The sequence below is a fragment of the Callorhinchus milii genome, unplaced genomic scaffold (genome assembly GCF_018977255.1).
Source record: "Callorhinchus milii isolate IMCB2004 unplaced genomic scaffold, IMCB_Cmil_1.0 Scaffold7, whole genome shotgun sequence".
NCBI classification, from domain to species: domain Eukaryota; kingdom Metazoa; phylum Chordata; class Chondrichthyes; order Chimaeriformes; family Callorhinchidae; genus Callorhinchus; species Callorhinchus milii.
Window position 1 is genome coordinate 2,756,035 of NW_024704748.1, and position 22,119 is coordinate 2,778,153.

At 41.6% G+C, this 22,119-nt stretch overlaps 1 protein-coding gene across 1 annotated transcript; it reads right to left on the reverse strand.

Annotated features, from left to right (window-relative positions):
- Positions 1-7,610: 7,610 nt before the first annotated feature.
- Positions 7,611-14,221, reverse strand: vax1 (ventral anterior homeobox 1). The gene is made up of 3 exons (XM_007903598.1): positions 13,978-14,221; positions 10,156-10,343; positions 7,611-8,087 (listed from the first exon to the last, which is right to left on the reverse strand). Exons 1-3 carry the CDS (start codon positions 14,219-14,221, stop codon positions 7,611-7,613), a joined length of 909 nt encoding a protein of 302 aa, XP_007901789.1.
- Positions 14,222-22,119: the final 7,898 nt, after the last annotated feature.

A 22,119-nucleotide genomic window follows, 5' to 3' on the forward strand; every position in this document is an offset into this window, starting at 1 on the left:
GGAAACTTCTAGAGACTATAAACCGGGACAGAATGCATTTTCACTTTGAAAAATATGGGTTAATAAAGGACAGCCAACACGGGTTTGTTAAAGGCAAATCATGTCTAACAAACCTGATAGTTTTTGATGAAGTAACGGAGAGGGTGGATGAAGGTAGTGCAGTTGATGTAGTTTATATAGATTTTCAAAAGGTGTTTGATAAAGTGCCACATGAGAGACTTGAAAGCTAAATAGAAGCCCATGGTATTGAAGGGACAGTGGCAGCGGATACAGAACTGGCTGTGAGACAGAAAGCAGGGAGCGGTGGTAAATGGTTGTTTTTCTGACTGGAGGGAAGTGTGCAGTGGTGTCCCCCAGGGGTCAGTACTGGGACCACTGCTGTTTTTCATCCATATAAATGACCTGGACTTGGGTACATGGGGTACAATTTCCAAGCTAGGAAAAGTAGTAAACAGTGAAGAGGATAGTAGCAGACTGCAAAGGGACATTGACAGATTGGTAAAATGGGCAGACACGTGGCAGATGAAGTTTAATGTGGAGAAATGTGAAGTGATGCATTTTGTCAGGAAGAATGAGGAGAGGCACTATAAGCTGATGGTAGAATCTTAAATGGGGTGAACGAATAGAGAGATTTGGGGGTTCATATCAGTAAATCTTTGAATTTTGGCAGGGCAGGTAGTTAAAGCTGTTAAAAAGCATATGGGATACTAGGCTTTATAAATAGAGCATAGAATACAAAAGTCAGGAAGTTATGATGAACCTTTATAAAACACTGGTTAGGCCTCAGCGAGAGACTGTGTTCAGTTCTGGGCACCACACTTTAAGAAGGATGTCAAGGCATTGGAGAAGGAGCAAAGGATATTTACCAGGAATGAGGCAATTCAGTTATAAGGAGAGGATAAGAAGCTCGGATTATTCTCCTTGGAGCAGAGAAGGTTAAGAGGAGACTTAATAGAAGTTTTCAAAATTATGAGGGATTCGATAGGGTGAGCAAGGAGAAACTATTTCCACTGGCGGGTGGGTTGGTAACCCGAGGACACCGATTTAAAATAGTTGTTAAAAGAAGCAGAGGGGAGGGGAGAAGAATTTTTGTTCACACAGCGAGTTGTTCGGATCTGGAATGCATTACCTGAAAGTGTGGTGGAAGCCAATTCGATAACAACTTTTAAGAGAGAAGTAGATAATTATTTTGGGAGGACAAGTTTGCAGGGCTATGGGGAAAAAGCGGGGGAGTGTGATTGATTTGGAAGCTCTTTCCAAAGAGCCGGCACAGACACGATGAGCCGAATGGCCTACTTCTGTGCTGTATAATTCTATGATTCTATGATTCCATAGAGATACCATTCAAATCCCCAGCCTTTATTACTGAAACCCTTGGGAATTTACAAAAGATATTACACAAGATGAGTAATCTCGCCCAGCGCGGTTAAAAGGATAGCTAATGTGAGAAGTGGAATTCACAAACTTTGTCCAGTAATCTTTTCTCAGAATCAGAGCTGGAAGTGCTTGATACTGAAACTCAGTGCTTAAAATTGGAGTGTTCACAATATTCCCAATATTAACTCTCACATTAACGATCACGGAGACGTATTTTTTAAAAATACCGCACTCCTTAAAAATAGTTGTCATCATTTTGGAAAACATAAGGAAGCAAAGGTTTAAAATGGGCACTCACCTGTTTTGTCTCATGCGAGCTTGATAAAGACGATTAACCTTGTGATGATGGGTGTGAGCAAGTATCATTGCTTATTTTCTCTGAGCAATTAAATGAAAACTATTTCTAAGTACCCTAAAATCCGGAGTTGTACTGTATTAAATCAGATCCTAAGGAAATTGAACTTAATATTCTGTCCTTCAGCTGAGACTTCAGGTGGATGTGAAAGATCCCATGGCACTATTCGAAAAGAGAACTGGATTTCTCCCAGTGTCCTGGCCCATAACCCCCCGGATAAAATTGTTCAGTCACTTCATGGGTGTTTGTGGGACACTGCTGTGCGCAAAAGGCTGCCATGTTTCACTCACAAAATACACAGTCAATCCACTTTACAGTATATGTTGTGAAGCACATCTCAACCACATGAAAGGCGCTTTGTCAAATGCAAGGGTTATTATTATCAAAATTAATAATAATCCTTGCATTTTTGTATTCTTTTTTGCATTTTGACTCAACACCTTTTTTTTTATTTGGGGAGGACGTCTGAAAGCATTTCACAGGATACAGTGCAAAGTGTAGTGACTGTGTATTTTGCAGGCGAATTGGCCCATTTGCTCCAATATTGGCGTTCTGTGTTGAAATGCGACGCCCTTTGAAGGTTCTTTCTGTGAAAACCTATTGCATTGAATTCAAAATAACTCCAGTTTGACTCATTGCATCGGTGTCGTTTTGATCATAAAATGTCTGAAGGGTAGAATTATTTTGAACAGCATTCACAACTGTGGATTCAAGAAACGCAGACCTTCCTGTTACAAGGCTCGGGTTTCGTGAAGCAAGAGAAAATGATTAATATAATCGCCCCTTTAAAAAAAAGGTCCACTAATTAGAAAGTAGATGTTAAGTTTATTGTCAACTGGTTGTAAAATCGTGGTCCTCTAACGTGTGTGTGTGTGTGTGTGTGGAGGGGAGGGAAGGGAAACCACTTATATTATTATTAAATTATAAATTCGAGGATCATTGCAATTGTATTGCACGAAAAACATCTGCAGCAAAATAATAGTTAGGAATCTCTTTCTGGGAAGATGTGCTCGCACTGTGTAGACCAGGAGGGAAGCAGGCGATGTGTTAAACCCTCCAGCAGATCTGCATTGGGAAGCAGACCCCAAGGCTAAAGCCCTGTGGCCAACTTTATTTTATTTCGTTCCAAAAACAGCCACATATTTAGAGCTCTGAGCAAGTCACTTTGCTGGGACACGATTGCTGTTACACATTCGTTTGCACGTGGATTCATTTTAATCGGTAACGAAATTGCATAACTTGACTTTTTTTTCAAAAAAAAACCACAACAATGCCACTTAAATGGTCACTGAGAGCATTTTTTTTTCGATGCAATGAAACTTTTGTAAGAAGGGAAGTAAAATGAAGCCTAAACTGCCGGCGACTCGGTGAACAAGGTTTTTATATACCACAAAAACGCTCTGTTTCCCACACCGAGTGAGGACGATTGATCCCCAAAACATTTCCATCAATAAAAAAAAATGAAGCTAACAAAAACTCACTGTATCACTAATACAAATCGCCGGTCACCGTGTGTAACGGTACTGCCAAAGTGAAACGGAAAAATCCTCGGTAACACTGCCATTCTCCTACAAAAGACGCAGTCACTACACTTCACAACAAACCCAGTGAAGCGCTTTTGAGGCGCCCTCCCACCGTGGGAAGGCGCTGCTCAACAAATGCAAGGGTTATTATGGTTATGTTTTATTATGGTTGATATGATTATTATTATTAGGTGTTATCGATTAAAGACTGAAGAGCCCAGAATGCAAGTCCTACTCCAAATTATTTCTTAAATAAGTCAATATTTTGTGGGTAGAAATTCCAAAGCATCTGCTACACACCAAGGCAAGTCACCTGAGCTAAATTGGAAACGAGATATAAAAATGTTCACAATGCCCTTTTCAGTTGCTTTTCATCACATTTTGATAAATAGTTTTGGAAAAGTAAGTGATTTTTTTTTACACACACACACACACACACACAAAAAAAAGAAAGGAGAGGATCGTCAATAGCTTTGAACACAGGGATCCAAGTGAGAGAAAGAAAATCAGTAAACACACTCTGAGTTTAATTCATGTCATGGAAACCTTCAACTTTTTGTTGGGGGGTGTTGGGGGGGTGGGGTGGGGGGTGGGGTGGGGGAGACATTCGTTACGGATTTAATCACTGGTTTACTGCAATGAATCTTTGAAACAGGTCAACTACATTTGGAGTCAATCAGATCACGGATGGACTAATTAAATCGATTGAACTGCAGGATAGGACATGTATTAACGTTAACGTTGAGAGCAATTGACTGGACATCAAGTCAAGGCTGGAAATAAGTTACGATGTGATTTATGAATTATTCGATCGGTGGCTATTTTCTTTTCTTTTCCTGGTGAACGTCACTATGAAATACGTCGAGAAGTTTCAGTTTCGCGTCTTCCCACCCAAATTTGCCACCAATCAGTAAAATCTGGGACAAGTTTGAAATGAAACGATTAAAAAAAAACGAGAGAGAGAGAGAGAAAGAAAAAAAAATTGAGAATCAATCTGTACAATCAATACAATGTGGGGCGATGCCCAGATCTGCGGTTCACAGTAACACATTAATCATCCTTTCGAGTGAAAGCGACCCAAAAAAAAAAAGTGAGCGAAGTCGATACAAATATTAAAAAAAAATCTGAATTTGAAACCAAGTGAGACATAGGGAGATTGGGACACGACTCACCTCTGGCAAATAGCTCGACAACGCCATACACTCCCATCACCCACGACTGCACAAGTCGTTCTTCCTCACACTGAAATTGTGCTCCAATTCATTCAAAATTTAAAATAAAACAAAAACACTCTGTGTCACTCTTTGCCACAGTCATCCAGAAAGCAGGTGCTGAGCCCAGGACAGAGATGGGAGCGAGGAAGAACCTATGGCTTAACTGCAATGCAGTTTCGTGTATTGTTTGCTCCTTTAATTCGTTTTCCTGAAGTAAAGCAAAACCTTTCTGTGCTCTCTTCTTCTGCAGCGCTTTGACGCGCTATTTGCTTGATCTGCAGCTCGTGTGATATTAACGACTAAAAGAAAATGACACCTCGCATTTCATTATAGCGCCTTCCACATCGAGAGGACGCTTTCAAAAACATTTCGTGTGGAGTGGAGTGACTGTGTGTCTTAAAGGTAATAACTGCGGGGTTTTTTTTAAATTAGACCCCCCCCCCCACCCACTCACCACCAACCCCCCCCCCCCCCCACACACACACACAAATGCAATCACCAGGATCCTTTCAATCTGATGCTATTTTAGAAGAGTTGACGAAAGAGAGAGAGAGAGAGAGAGAGAAAGAGCGAATGGGAAATCTCCCGTGAAATGAGTGGAAAATTTAACAGGTGGTCGAATATTTTTTTTTAATGCATTATTATTTTTTTTAACTAAATCATTCGTGCATGGTTTGGATAGCAGCAGCTGTGAAGGTGTAGCTTTAAAGGTTGCTGTGTCGCACTTACATACATACAACAGACACACACGTACATCAGATGAAACCACTGATGCTCAGTGTAAACGTCTGTAACTGTGAAGGCGGTGGTGGTGACTGGGCAACAATTCTCACTATTCTCGTAGTCAATTCGAGAGCCCTCGTTTTGCCTCTAAAGTCACTGAATTTGCTCACAGGATGGTTTAAGTGCGTGCACTTTACGTCGACTTGACAGAGATGTGGATGATACTCATTGGGGGGGGGGGGGGGAGAAAAAATAGCCCTGGGACACAAGCCGTTTATGCATAAAAAAAATTCTTATTTGCTTTTTCCGGATCCCTTTATAAATGCTTCGCCTTAAATGTCACGGTGGCAAAAGTAAACGTCATGTCGTTAGTAGCAGCGACTTTCCCTGGGAATCTTATGGCAGATTTTGATGCTAATCAAAGGCAACTGCAAAAAAACTCACCGCCTTTTTACAAAATTGATATTGCAAACTATTATTGTAATTGTACAGAATTACGGAAAGCCACTTAAGTACTACGAGACTGCCTGAGTATTGCAAAGACGATCGTGGCTGTATATTGCTCATTCCAAAAAAAAAAGATAATTTGTTCACTCAATCCACGACTGTTTTTTTTTCTCTCTCTCTCTCTCTCTCCCCCCCCCGAATGATGACTCGAACAGGTGAATTGGCTGCCGGGTTTCGCCTACAAAATATACAGTCAATTCACTTTATTCCGTGAAGCGCTCTGAGACGTCTCCACGACGTGAAAAGGCGCTGTATCAAATGCAAGGATACTAGTATTATTATTATTATTATTATTATTATACTATTACCACATTTCAAGAGAACATTCATACATAGCAGTTTGCACTCACATCTTTCTTATTTTTACTTTGAAGTAAATATTGAATTGCACGGATGATTATGTGGCAATATTCCCACATTCCAGTCTTCAAACACAACCATTCTACCCATTAGTTCAATCATGGGGCAATAAAATAAGACAGTAATTTCCATCCTGCAGTTCGGAGCAATGAACCAAATGTACACTAAATGAATTGGTACTTTTTTTAAGAAAAATAATTAAACACGGATTTAAATTACGGTGGAAATTATGCAAATGATCAACGGAATAATATAATTAATCATCCTGATGGGTTCATCCCCTGGAACACACACACACACACACACACACACAGCTCAGGTCTGTGTCTCTGGTCTATTCGCTCACACACTCACTGTATATTTGATGTATTAATGTCAGGACGTGTGAAAGCTCACGATTCACTGGAAAAGGATACTTAAAATCCGAATTAAAGAATAGATACGGATTTTTTTTAAAAAAAACACAGCCGTTTAACATTTTGGGCTCACATATATTTTCCACTTTCACCACGTACAAAAAGAGAACAGACGACAGAGTTACAGAGAAAGTTAGTAGTAAGGACTCTTCAATCGATTTCTATTAAATACAATCACCGCCTTTCCATAAACCATTAATCTATTAATTAATTACGGACGTTAATCAATAATTTACAATAAAATACGGTTTCAGGTTTCTTTTTAACCTCTTTTCAAGTATTTATACTAGAATAAAAGCTGTACATCAGAACAAACAGCGCACTTTCAAAGGGTCCCCCCCCCCCCCCCCCCCCCACCCCCCCACCTTGTTATTTAGAATTTGGTGGCACATGTTTAAAATATACACATTTTATACAATAAAATACCAGACACTGAGCAACTTTCGTCCATGACATTTATAACAGGGTTAGGTTAGGCACAATCAACATGAAATACCCTGTGTTGTTGTTGTTGTTGTGGTGGTGGTGGTGGGAACCCGAACTTTATTCCAAGTGTCTATCGTTTCGTTGACTTACCTAAGCTGTGATTGAAAAATACAACAGGGATCTAAAGGTCCACCTTTCCTGGGGAGGGGGGGGGGGGGAAGGTTACCCTCGAAGTTTATGACCTCACTTAACTTGTGGTAAGCTCTGTCTTACTTAGTTTTAGGTGTATTGTGGATGTCCTCCCGACGTGAAAGGCGCTTTACGCATGTAACTGTGTTGTTAGCGATGATAACAGTCCATGTATTTGACGCGACAACATCACCCATCCTGTATTGCTGGGTTTTATTGCTTGTGTCCCTTTACTCACAACCAAACACATCACTGCCAGGCCCCCATTTTTTTTTTTTTTGAGGAGGGGTAAATTGGCTTGAACTTGGCATGTTGGGGATCAGAAACGTTTCTCTGGCTAACATTAACATGCATTTTTTGCTTTGAATTTATTCAGCTTACAACCAACCAACCAACCAACGTTATGCAGGTTTGGAGGTTTCCAACTACACATATATATATATATTTCTTTTTTGTGGGTGTGAAAATCCAGCTTAGGTGAGTCAACCGAGAGAAGATGAAGATCTCACGACAATGACCATCAGTCCATGAGTTTCTTGTCCATCCCTTCCCTTTTGCTGTTCCTGGAATAGGGCTCGAAAGCGGAAGAGCTCAGGTATCGAGCCGAGAGCTCCTGCAAGTTCCCTGTCAATGGCCCCGTCACCGTCAGAGGCGACGAGAGCCTGTTGGCCACGCTCCCCAGCAGGGAGGGGACGGGTAGACTGAAGACGTTGTGTGCGGGGTGGGAGCTGGTTACAGTCGGGGTTCCCACTGTGAGTGACGAGGCGCTCAGGGTGGTCCCGATGCCCACCACGGGGCCGCGCAGGGCCGAGCCCAGGTTGTTGGGGGCGCAGGGTAGGAGTCCCGACAGCCCCGGGGGAGAGAGCAGCCTTCCTTGCTCCAACAGCCGCAACACACTGCAGGTCGCCGCCGTCTCCGAGGCCGTCGATCGCACATCGGAATCCTTCCCCTGGTCTTTCTTTTGCTTCGTGCGTCGGTTTTGAAACCAGACTTTCACCTGTGGGGTTTTTTTTTTTAGTAACACCGCGTCAGTACATGCCATTCATTTGTACCCACGTATACAATTTGCACCCAGTAATAACATTTTTTTTTACCATTTGTACCATTTATACTATTCACCATTTGTATCATTTACCACTTGTACCATTTACACCATTTACCATTTGTACTTATTTATACCATTTGTATACCTATTTATACCATTTGTACTTATTTATGTACCTATTTATACCATTTGTACTTATTTATGTATACCATTTGTATACCTATGTATACCATTTGTATACCTATTTATACCATTTGTATACCTATTTATGTAACATTTATACCATTTGTACCTATTTACACCATTTATACCTATTTATATCATTTGCATCTATTTATACCATTTACACCTATTTCAGGATTTATTGCTCTGCAGGATAAATAGAATTACTGAACTTTTTGGGGGGAGGGAAACAAACTCCCCCCCTCCCCCCCCACAATTAACCTCGCAAAACGAAACAAAACATTCTTCAATGATTGAAGAGTTCACTGCGCTTTGGGCAAATCGCTCGAAAGGTGAATATTACAACCCAATAGATTTTTCAATCCCCCAAAACGCACTGTTTTTACTTAATCTGCAGGTTCGAGCTGATGCCAGTCACCAAAAATGTAAATACAAACACGAAGAAAACGCTGATGTTAAAATATAAGGCCTCTCTCTCTCTCTATGTCTATGGCGTATATCTATTACATACACAAGAAATGTATGCAATAGACACACAATTATCAATCACGTTAGCTTCGTGGGGAAATCTTGTTTTCCACCAGGATATTGTCTCTTTCAGTCATAATTCTTGAAATATTAAAGTGCAGAAATGGTCAAGAGAGCTGCTGCCAACGTTAGATATTTTACTCAGGAAATTAAAGGTTTTTTTCTGGCGCTGCACGTTATTAAAACGACACTCATGACAAAGCGTTGCAAAAATATTGTGGTTTTACTGATAGTACCATCTGGCCTATCGTTAAAAAAAAGAAGCCTAAAGAACCAGAATGATTTTTTTGCAGGAATTTAATAAAAAAATACAACTTCTTTTTAAAAAAAAGTCCAATGTTATATTTCTATATCACTGATTGACCATCTTTCTTGAAGGACATTTCGCTCTTCCACTTAATTATACAACTTTGGAACTATTGAACATCAACGTGACGTTGCATTGGGTGTAATATTAATACCCAATTCACGACACAACCCTACAAACGTGTTGTAGAAAGGGACTTGGGGTGAAACGGTAAAATCCTAAATATTGGGACTATAACCATCACATTTTCACCATTAAATGGGAGACAGCGGCAGGGAAAAGTGCCAACACCTTCCAGTTGTTTCTCCTTTTTTTCTTCAATATACAACAAATAATCTTTATCGATGCTCAGGGGGGCATTGCAGTTGGAAGACTGAATGCTCCCCTCCCCCTAGAAATTCATGCGCTTTCATTCATTCATTAGAGGCGGCGTAAAAGTGTCCAATCTATTCCCATTAGCCCAGACAGTCTCTGTTGATACGAGAGATTAAAACAAGAAAGGAAAATGGAATTTAAAATCAAATAGGAAGTCCAATAAGTGAAGAAATGGCAGATCAAATAGCACATGGGATGATCTATTTGGGTGTGAACTTTGGTCAGGATCCAAACCTCTTTTGGGGGGTCAACTCCCCACTTTCTCCCCCCCCCCCCCCACCTCCTCCCCTCTCATCGTTAACCCAGCGTAACCGTTCAGGTGCTGTCGGTTTGATCCATCGTTTAGCTGTGTATCTACCCAATCCTCCACAAACCTTGCAATACCAACACACACACACACACACACACAGAGAAGTGTGTGCGGAACATTTTATGAAATAAAAAAAAACCTTTTAAATTTTTTTTAATTAAAAGAAAGTCAGATTCACAAAAAGTGCCGAACTAAGTACGCATTATGGGGACATTTAAAGGGCAGATGAACAAGTGGTGGACAGCAGGTACCAGGACCTCAGAAATGACCTTGCATATATATATATATACACACACACACACTGAACATATATCTACCTGAGTTTCCGACAAGTTGAGCTGTCGAGCTAACTCTGTCCTCTCACGTCCCACCACGTATTGACAGCGTTGGAACTCCATTTCCAATCGATATAGCTGCTCAGCTGTGAAAGATGTTCTAGTGCGTTTGGGTCGATCCAAATCCAACCCTTTGGGTAGAATGATTTCTCGTATGGATCCCTTGGCATCTGCGGGGTCAAATACAGTTGTCCAGTTACTTTGTATCCATGCAACTTTTTTTTTGGGGGGGTGGGGGGAAGAAATGGGGGAGGGTCAGTCCGGTCAGTGTGTGTGTGTCTGACACTTGCGGAAATCCATCATTGTGCTTAAGAGTATCCCAACCAAATTGAGAATTTGACACATCTCTCCTGCACTTGGAAATGCCAGAGGCAGATTGTTGGGATGGTGTGCACACTCTCTCCCTGGAGGGGATGCCTTGTGGGTACCTAATTCCGGAAAGTATGAGGCGCAGGTGGGCAAGAGCCAAGGCTTGGGGACCCCAGAGCATCCACACAACTAAACCACCCAAACATTCAGTGGTCAATAGACGCAGCCAATGCAATCCAACTGCACGGGTACAGCAGTTGGTTGATTTTACCATTTGCGGATTAAATCCACAAGGCATTATATCATGAAATAACACGGGATGTGTGTCTAAAGACCCGCTGTGTGAAATTAGTTGACGACCAGTAAGGTTTTAATGGACTTGCAACCACGACACACTCAGAAACACATCACAGCCAACCTGATTGCATGCAGCAACACTGGGAATATTGGGGCGAGGGGGGAAACTAGTAAATATTTTCGAAATATTCGGTTTTTTTTTCTAGATTCCAATTTTGTCTGATAGTCAACATTAATCAGCACTCTTCCTGGGTTCTATTTGACCAGTGTGTTCAGTTAGATTTCCTAATTTCTATTTATATAAAACATAACCGAATCAGTACTACTTTTACGACAATCAAAGTGTCATCGCTTGTCCAGTAAAATGTCAAAAAATTATCTTTTAACTCAAACCCTCCCCCTATCGAGGCCAAATGATAACCAAGCTGAATGTTGCTCTCCCTAAAAGCATCATTTATTATTCATTTCGTGTTTCGGTCTCGTTTAATACTTTTTTTTTGAAGTCCAGTACGAGAGAAAAAAAAAGCTTTCAGTTTCAAACCTTAAAGACAATGTTTGACACCCAATCTAAGATGATGAGCGCCCACGATCTGATTCAAAAGAAAATAAATTGAACGTGAAACCTGCTCTATTTGCTCTTGGGGCGGGTGGGAGGAAAACTGCCTTGAAACCAGGATTGCATTGCCCAAGGGTGCTTTGAGAATTTGAGGGCAAATGAAAGGCAACGACAACACAAAAAAAAAATGCTTGGACTTTCAAGGCAAATTTCTGCTTAAAACTGCAATTGGCAAACGTCTTCAGTTTTATCCAGAATCGTGGCATTTTTTTTAACGTTGCATCTTCTGTTTGGACCTGACGTTCCTCGTGAGGGTCAATCGGCCACAGAGGGATTAACCATCATTTTTTGCACCACGTATTACTTGACTGTATTATACATGTTGACGTGACGACGACTTTTATTCCCTTTCAATGACCAAACGTTAAATGAGACCAAATTACTCCTTCTCTTCCCCCTCCGCGTTGTTTTTTTATTAAAAAAAAATCAACTCACTTGTTTTATCAATCACCTGGAAACCACACATCATCAACAACAACAACAAAAAAACTCACACCTATTTCAATTAACTTTATTTATGAAATACACAGTCTCTCTCTCTCTCTCTCTCTCTCTCTCTCTCGACCGAATGAATGAATGAATATAAATCCACAAGCCGCACACATAAGCAAAGCCGGGAAGATGTGCAATGAGATAACACGTTTCAGAAGAAATTAAACAAGAGAAAACATCCAGTTAAAAAAGGTGTTTTTTTAAAAAAAAACAAGACTGTGAATGAAAACTACTCCAGACACAAACTAAACTTTGGGGGTGGTGGTGGGGGGGGAGAATTAGAATTGCTCGCTATGAAATGGCTGATGTAGGGAAATCTTATTTCTCCAATAACTTCTATTCCCACGTTCGCTTCCCAGTGAGTTGGGTTAACATCAAGTTGGGGTGTAGTGCAATCTCAGAAATTAACGCGAGTGAATCAGACCTAATTACTGAAAAGCAATGCGGTGGGTATTTATATTTGCGATTATTATGGATTATTGCGTTTACGATTCCAACAGCCGACAGACGTGGGGCTTCAGCAAAACATATCCCGGACAGAATTCCTAAAATTAAGACTGTGAGAAGAAGGCAATTGATGCGCCTCTTTACAGCACTCCAGACAGAAGGGTCTTGGTTTAAAATAAAATACAACGCGATGACCCCTCACCTCGCTAACAGCACACGCCTCAGTCGCTTTCAGTAATGTGTTAGTTTTATAACCCCAGTTGGTCGCAAGTTTTTTTTAAAAAAAAAACAAGTGTGACCTGAAATGCTCCAAAATATGTTGCTATCTGCCAAGCACCGAGTTTGTACCAATCGCCCCCCCCCCCACCTCCCCTTTCAGTGCACATCATATACGTTTGGTGTTTTCCTTTGTTGTGAATTGTGCAGTTTATTTTATCGCACTGACCAGCGAATATATTGTCATTGTATAGATAGATAGATGCGCAAATTAGTACAGTATCCATACAAGTCATCACATCGATTTTACGATACCAATAAAACAACAAGAGTAAAAGAAAACAAAAACCATCGAGACGTTGACCGCTGTATCAGTTCTGTCGGGGTTTTTAAGTGCAATTTCCTTGCCTGGGTAACAGGCTATTTTTTTTTAGAGAAAAAAATATAAAAGGTAAAATGGCAAAACGTCAAAGCTGCAACTTTTTCTTCCGTTGGAAGCAACTTAATTCAATGAAAAGGTTGGCGTGCGGGAGATATTTGCACTCAGACAGAGACAGACACACACACACACACAGTTGCAAAACATCTTATGTTCAAACCTACAACCGATCGCTTTAACTACAGAATGAGAATTCCCTGAATCAGGAAACAGGAACCTTTCATTTCACTGAGAATTACAGAATTTGCTGAGTCTGAAGAAGAGGAAATAGACAATAATTTTTTTTGGGGGGTGAGGGGTTGAGGGGAAAGAGAGGAATATAATTATATAATTTTTTTTTTAAAAAAGCCTCGTTTTTTTGTTATTGTTGGCAATCACCCGATTGACTCGTTTCGGTGTATTTCCCATTCTTCACACTGCTCGCTCGCTCGTTCGTGTAGTGAATCGCTTTTGCGAGCGGATCAGTGAGCAAAATGGGCCATAAAATAAAATAAATCAAGGGACACATCGACAGTAAATAAACGCACCGATACACACGTTTCGGAGGAATGCTAAGAAAAAAAAGTTTGCACTAATCGACACACTGGTGAGTTTCCCTCCGGATTATTATCACTTGCTGGGGGTTTTTTTTTTGTCCTTAATCGTCTCCCAGCATTTATTTAGAGATGTTGTAAAAATGACAATTTAATGCAATATTGTGTGTGTGTTGGGGAGGAATAAATAGCGTTGAAAAAAAAATAGAGTGTTAAAAAGAAACAGTGCTCAATTGGAAGTTCAATCTGAGTGAGCTGAGCTGGAAGGCGTTTGCAGATAAATCAGTGCTGTTTATTTGAAAAGAAAAATAATATAAGAGAGTGAGAGAGAGAGAAAAAAAGCCACACACACACACACACACACACACGCACAAAAAAAACCCCCAACCAACCACTCACCCCCCACCCCACCACCTCCCCCCCAAAAAAAACCCCCAAACAAATAACGCACTCACCTCGTACAAGAATTCTTCTGCAATAGTCCGGGTCTGTGGCGTTGGCTTTGGTTTTATTGCAGTCCTCGGGAGCCGCGGAGACGGTGAAGGTCTCTCGCTGCTGTTCCTGCATCAACGGATTCCGGTGGTTCCCGTGAGAGTCCCTGACACCGGGCACCGACTCTTTGCCTTCCCGGAGCCCGTTCTTTAACCCGGTGCTCGACTCGGCTTCCATTAGTGGCTCTCGGTTGCATCTGACATCCATCGAGCGAATGAATGAGTTGAGGGTTTGGTTCAGGAGGAGAGAGAGAATTATTATTATTATTTCTCTCTCTCTCTCTCTCTTTGCAAGGGCAGGATGATTTTTTTTTGGGGGGGGTCGGGGGTGGTTGCTGTAGGAAGGAAGGAAGGAAGGAAGGAGGGGTGATGGTGGTGGTGGTGGGGGCGGTGGGAGAAGAGAGCCGAGTATTGCACAAAATATATATATATATAGATTTTTTTTTTCTTTTGCTCTGCAGTTGCTTTGGCTTTTCGTTCTGTGGATGAAATGTCTGTCGACCCTAAAGCCGGGTTGCAGGTTGCAGTCCTGCTCGATCCGAAGGCCCGTCCTGTTCTGCTTGTCCAAAAAAGCTTCAGATAACACCCCCCCCCCCAACCCCTCACCACCACCACCACCCCCCCAATGATCAACACTGGGGCTACATAGCCTTTCAAACCTCTCAGCCTCTCAGCAGATTCAGTGCGAGGTCACCACAGAGCTCCCACAACCAGACACTCGCCGTTTCACTTGATTATGGGTAATTTTACAGCCCCCGACATTGACGTTACCCTCATGAATATAACACTGAGTTGTTTTGGATAATATACCCCAGGTCTTAATAGCTGGTTTCTCTCCTTGTCTTCAATCAAGTCGAGAGGAGCTGCTAAACACAGTCCACTGATTGGTCTAAGAATGCAACATATTTATATATATATACACACGCACACACAGAGATATATATATATATATACATACATACATAGAGGGAGAGAGTTTCAGGAAAGTTCTGGGCGAATTGGTGCCAGATTCACACCGTGAACAGCCATCTCTCTAAAGCCTTGGACTGCTTTTGAGAAGGAGTTTCCTGGACTGAATGTTGAGAGGAAAGAGGGAGAGAGAGAGATGAAAGAAAGGAAGAGAGAGAGAGAGAGGGGTGGGGGTGAGAGAGCCAGTTTGGGAGCTTATTTTGGTGTGGGGGGGGTGTTGGGGGTGGGTGTTGAGGTTTGCGGGTTGAGAGAGAGAGAGAGAGAGAAGGGGAGGGGGAGAGAATCTTTTCAAAATATATCCACAGGACAACAACCCAGTCCGGAAAATCCTAACTAAAGATTCACTAAATGGGGAGTGGGTGAGTGAGTGGGTGGGTGGGGAAGGAGGGAGGGTTGGGGGTGGGAGGGGGGGGGGGTGGGGAGGAAAGAGTTTCACCTCAGTTATTTCATTGTCAGAGCAACAATATACCTGGTCTCCAGTCTGGAGAATAATCCAATAAAACCGAGGATTTAAGTCCACAATGAACCAATTCAAGTGAATGACTGTGGCTGCTCAAAGCACGACCCTGTATCCCTGCCCACCAGCCTCAGCAGAGCACAGACTCTCCCCCCATTCATTCTTTTATGGGAAATGAAGGGAAGGAAGGAGGGGAGGGAGGGGAGGGGGAGAAAAGGAGTGAAAGATGGCAATTATCTAATTGAGCTATTAACAAACAATTCTGCGAGTGTGGCAGCGTTGGTAGTGTTTGGCAGGACGGGGTGCAAAGGCCACATGTCGCTCTAAACCTATTCAATGGGGATCTGGGATCCCTTTTTTTTATATACAATATATATATATATTTTTTTAAAAAAAAATTCCCTCACCCTTTCTCCCCCTCCAAATAAAAAGCAAACTCATATGGTGAGTTGCCCGACTGACTGACACCACAGCGAGATTTAAGGAGACGAGACATTTCCTCGTCGTTTTTTTTTCGAAAAATTAACCAAAATTCATCCCATTGATTTCACAATCTGTTTTAACAACAGGGAAAAATGTGTGTGTGTGTGTGTGTGTGTGAGAGAGAGTATATGGTCGATCCTACCTCCACTGGTAGGAGTTTTGAACACGACTTTGCCTGTTAATCGCACTTTTCTTTCTGTAATCTAACTTTTTTTTCATTGGGTTCACCCATCTTCGAGGAATTTATTATAATAAATTGATGGCAATAGAAATGTTTGTTGCCAGCCAGCACTGGATTTTTAAAAAAAAACATATGTAACTGGCATCATTGCGGTTATAAAGGTGCACCTGAAGCTATTTATTTATTTGAAATAAAAATGGGTTTGTGATTTCAAAGAGTAAAGTCAAGTAAAGTAAAGTAGCTAAACGTTTTGTTTTTAACCCTCCAAAGTTGTGAAGTGCGGAACATGTGCACAAATTGAGTTGCAAAATGAGACTACACACACCTTATTTCTGGAGAGAAGATAGTATCTCTATGTATATATATATATATATATATATATATATACATATATAAAACGGGAATCGAAAATCTGCTCTTGTTCTCTTTTCTCTTTCGTTGCGTCTTTTGTAGTGAATTTTGTCTCCAAAAGGTAAAGTTGTAACAGAGTATTTTTTAAAAAAATAAAAAGTATACACACGCGCATAATCAAACTATTCCCTTCAGGGACATTGTGGAACCGATTTACTTTCATGATGCAGCGATGGACGAAAGGAAATAATACTTATTTGAAGTTTTATATATTATATACAGTATATATATATATTATATAAATGATAGTCTTCCCTCTTTTATCTTTGAATTTGTAGCAAACAAACCTCTGGGGGGGGGGGGGGGGGGGGGGGGGGGTCAATGCAAGATACTGTCCAGAAGGCAAATGCAATGAACCTCCCAACATTATTTTTTTAATTTGTAAGTTGTTGAGCAATTATTTGAGTGTAACTCGGTAACATCCCACCCAACCATGTCAAGATGCTGTTTGAAATAGTTTCGCCCACAAAACGTACTTCACACAAATTCACTCGATTCACTCAAACGTTGACTAATTTTCCTCTCTCCATAGATGCTGCCTGAGCTGCCACTTCTGTGTTGGTATCACTGGACACACTATACTCTGCGAAGCGCTTTGAGACGTCTCGACGACGTGATAAGGCGCTGTATCAAATGCAAGGATTATTATTATTATTATTATTATTATACCTTCACACATTATGGCAATTGGGATGTGACTGGCGTCAAGTTTGCACCGAGAGAACTTGTGCAAATGTGTGCAATTTCCCCCACGAAATATATCTTCTGCAACAATGCGCCGTTCGCTGTTAATTTAACGATTCCCCCCCCCCACACACATTTGCCACACGAGCGCAAGGCAATCGTTCAAGAAGAATGTGATTTTATTTTGTTTCGGTTGTAACTTGGCTTAAATTGCAGCCCCTCCACCACCTTTCCACTCCCAGGGCTGTGCCAAAAATTGGCTGGGGAATTCGCCTACGAATGCACAGTCACTACACCAATATTCTCTTGTGTAACGTGGATTTAAAGGACAAGTAAATTTGTCACAAAGTATTTTAATATACATACACACACACACACACACCCGCGCACAATTAAACAATTTCCTTCAAGAGGATTTGGGAACCGCTATATTCTCAACAATGATAATATTTGCCATTTCAGAACTGTTTCACTCGTCGTTAAAAATCCCGTGAAAAGCCTTCGAATAATAAGGCTCTGTGGTCAAATCTTCAGAGCCACTATATGGAGGCGAATGAAGCCCAAGTGGAAGCAGAAAAGGTGGTGGAAAAACCCCAGGAATTGTCCCTGATCTGAACTAAAGTGAACAGAAACCTACAAATACACAAAATGCATCATCTGAATATATAATATATATATATATATTTATATAAACACACACATGCAATAAAAATGCTAAATTATTTTTGCTTCGAGGCAATATTCTCACTGATCTTGATCATATTCTGCCGGGGGGGGGGACGGACCCAATTCCTAAATTAACTCTAACCTTGGCACCAAAAATACAAGTTCTTTTCATCAGCTTTTCCCCCCATCGGAGTGAGTGTGTGTTGGGTCCAAGACAACACTTGTGCCCTTATCCTCAGCACCACTTGTGTTGTGCCTCAATCTCAAGGGTGCTTAATGATTACTTTGCATTAAACCCACTGAACTGCAAACATTGCACCGTTTCTGCCCCCCCCCCCCCCCCCAAAAAAAAAGCCCAGAGATAGCCATCAAGAGGCAAAAACTGACTGCACAGCCCAGACCCGACTCAGGCTTTCGTTCTCACAAATTACCTTAATTGTGGCTTAATCATCTCTCTCTCTCTCTCTCTCTCTCTTTCTTTCTCTCTCTCTCTCTCTCGACTCTATGGTTGCCCGAAGGCGAGGCAGTAAAGGCAACTAGTGAGTCGTTCTGGGCAACTTGTTTTGACATCTCTCCCATTGAGAAGGGGGGAGTGAGCGAGACATCACTGTTCACTCAGCGCTCTCAGGCGGCTGCACACACACACACACACACACACACACACACGCGGAGTCAACCATCTCCTTATCGATAAGTTGTGGTGGAAAAAAATAATTCGAATGAAGCTGAAAATTTATGAGGTTTATTCCACTCATATCTAGCATTAATGTCACACTAACTAACTAACTAACTAACTGACTGACTGACTGACTGACTAAATAAATAAATAAATAAATAAATAAATCACTAACTCACTAACTCACTAACTCAATAACTCAATAACTAAATAAATAACCCACTAACCCACTAACTAGATAATAACTAACTAACTAACTAACTAATAACTAATAACTAACCAAATAAATAAGTAACTCAATAAATAAAGAACTCAATAACTCAATAACTAACTAACTAGATAATAACTAACTAATAACTAACTAACTAACTAACTAACTAACTAACTAAATAAATAAATAAATAAATAAATAACTCAATAACTCAATAACTCAATAACTCAATAAATAACTGGTATTTCCTAAGTCTAGTTTGGTGAGCTGCAGGTTTGCACTCTCGGGAACTGACGCCACGATTTGCAAAAGTGTTGCCAAGCCATAAATTGTCAGACCCAATATTGCACAATTCAACACCTGAAAGACAGTTGATCAATTCTAGTGATTTCCTCCCTCCCGCCCCATCCACATCCTGTCAAACGCAATTGCAACCGTGGAAACTCGAAGTGCCAAGTGATTTCCAGGCGAAATCCACAATCGGCGCACATTATTCGGTAATAACAGCAATAACCTACTCATTGGGAGATATCACAGCCTTGCCAACTGTAATGCAGAGAACATTACCGATTCCCATCCCAAAAGAAAAAAACTATTTTTTCTACTTGTGTGTGTGTGTGTCTGTGTGTTTTTTTTGTTAATCCACAGAGAGAAAAGCAGGACGACTTGATTCATCTCTGATCGGGATGGACTTCATCTCCCAGAGTCAGTACTAAAAAGGAAGCTTTGGTTCTTGTTGACTAAAGCAGCAGACGCCCAGTGGGGTTGAAATCTTTGGACCAGGGTCCATTGGCAATCAATCACCTTGAAAAGTTCTCCAAGCGCCCAGTTCTCCTGCAGCTCAGGGGGTCGCTAAGCGAGAGGACACGGGTTCTATTCCCGGGCAGGGCGAAACGTTGGGCGAGTTTCCTTACGCCTCGCACGCCTTTGTTTACTTAGCAGTAAATAGGACACCCGGTTTCTTAGTTAATTTGTTGGGTGGGTGGCTTTTCCGGAGGTAATGATCCCTTCAAAATAAATAAATAATAATAATTCGGTCCCTCAATCCACGACTGTTTGTGGGGACTCTGCTGCTGTGCGCAATTGGCTGCCGTGTTACACCCACAAAACGTACATGCAGTCGATTCACTTTACAGTATATTCTGTGAAGCGCTGTGAGACGTCTGGAAGACGTGATAAGACGCTGTATCAAATGCAAGGATTATTATAGTTCCTTTCCTCTCCAGTTGGTTACAGAATCAAGAATTGCCTACAAAATATACAGTCACTAGACTTTGCAGTAAAATCCTGTGAAAGACTTTGAGATGTTCTCCTTACGTAAAATGCACCATATCAAATGCAGGCGTTATTGTAACTAGGCAAGAACATGGTTTTGCTTCTATAATAATATAATAATAATTCTTGCATTTGATATAGCATTTGACGCCTCCAAGCGCTTCACAGAATACACTGTAAAGCGTAGTGACTGTGTATTTTGTGGGCGAAACATTAGCATGTATCCAATATTATAAAACTGGCTTTTGCACAAGAAAAATGGAGCAGATATTCTTCACTCTGCTAATGTTGAAGACTACATATGAATGTGAGGGATATCAAGGTTAAGTGCTATGAGATGCTGCCTGGTGTGAAGGGTGCTGTAAAAAATGCAAGTTGTTATTATTGAATTAACTTTATAATAGTTGTATTTGATATAGATAGCATCTTTCACATTGAGAGGCAGTGTTAAAGCACTTCTCAGGATTTTACCGTAAATATATGATTGTAGGCAAACACGATAGCCAATTTCCATACAATAATGACTCCACAAAGAGTCATGAGGTCAACGAATAATTTCAGCAGTTTGGTCAAGTGCCAGGCCAACCAAACAACCCAAAAACTATATGATATAATACATAGGTAGTCAATATAGTACATAGATAGTTTGGGACATATGTGCCTGCGACCACCAGGAAGGTGGCAGGCGAACTCGGTGGATCTTGGTCTTTTTTCATCGAGCATTTCTTATGTTCTTATGTAAATTAAGACCAGGTAAAATTTTGGGACTCCAGCTCCTGAATTTCTGGGTTTACTGGTGTACTATGGTCCTTACAGTACACCAGTTAAACCAGAACAATACTTTCAGCTGCAATGAGACAGTAGAACAGTTTGATTTAGCACCTTATCACTTTGTTAAGGTTCACTCCGTAACATCGCCCGACTACCTCATCCCTCAGGCCGCTGAAACTCTTGATCATGCCTTCATCACCTCCAGGCTCAACTATGCAAACTCCCTGCTTGTCGGCCTTCCCAACTCCTCCCTCCACAGGCTGCGGATAATCCAGAACTCTGCAGCCCGTGTCCTCTCCCGCACCAAACTTCGTGACTCCATCTCCCCCACTCTCGGCCGACTCCACTGGCTCCCTATCCTTCAGAGGATCCTGTTCACGATCCTGGTCCTCACCTACAAAGCCCTCCATGGCCTCGCCCCACCCTACCTCTGTGACCTCCTAACCCCCTACCAACCTGCCCGTTCCCTCCGCTCAGCCGGCTCTGGCCTGCTCCACGTCCCCTGACCCACCCACCCCACGATTGGCGGGAGAGCCTTCAGCCACTCTGCCTCCAACCTCTGGAATTCCATTCCCCAGTCACTCCGCCTCGCCCCCTCCTTAGCCTCCTTCAAGTCCCTTTGACCATACCATCGGCCACTCACCTTCCCCTCCCCTCTCCTCCCTTCACCCCCCCCCCCCAGCCCCAGCTTGGGTCTGAAATGCTGTACACTGTCCAGCGCCTTGGAACGTCCTCCTGACGTGAAAGGCACTAAACAAATGTAATCTTGTTGTTCTTGTTGTTGTTGAGATCTTTACAGGGTTTTTCCTATAAAGTGTAGGACCTGTGTATTTGTTGGCAAACAATTTGCATACTGCAGTATCCCACGAACAGCCGTGGAGTGAGTGACCAATCTTATTTGGGGGATTGTTGGTCAGGACACCGGGAGAAACTATTTTCTCTTTTTAAATAGTGACAACGGGATCTTTAACATCCACCCAAACAAGCAGAAGGGACCTCGGTTTAAAGGCACGTCTGAAGTACGGCACCTTTGAAAAATGCAGTATTTTCCAGCGCTGCATTAGAAAGGTCAGCTTAGACCGGGTCTCAATTCAAAGTCAGCTCTCCACTCAAAGTCCTGACATGTGGTTCAAACCCACAACCTTCTGGGGCAATAGTGCTACCAACTGAGGCAAGCTGAAAGCCTTCATGGGATTCTGATTCTTTCTGTGTTTTGTAACATAAACATTATTTTGAACAGTAACAAGTGATATTCCAGTTTATTAAATTGTAGGCACAACAAATTGTGATGTATTTACATCTGTAGTATCATAGTAGTTAGA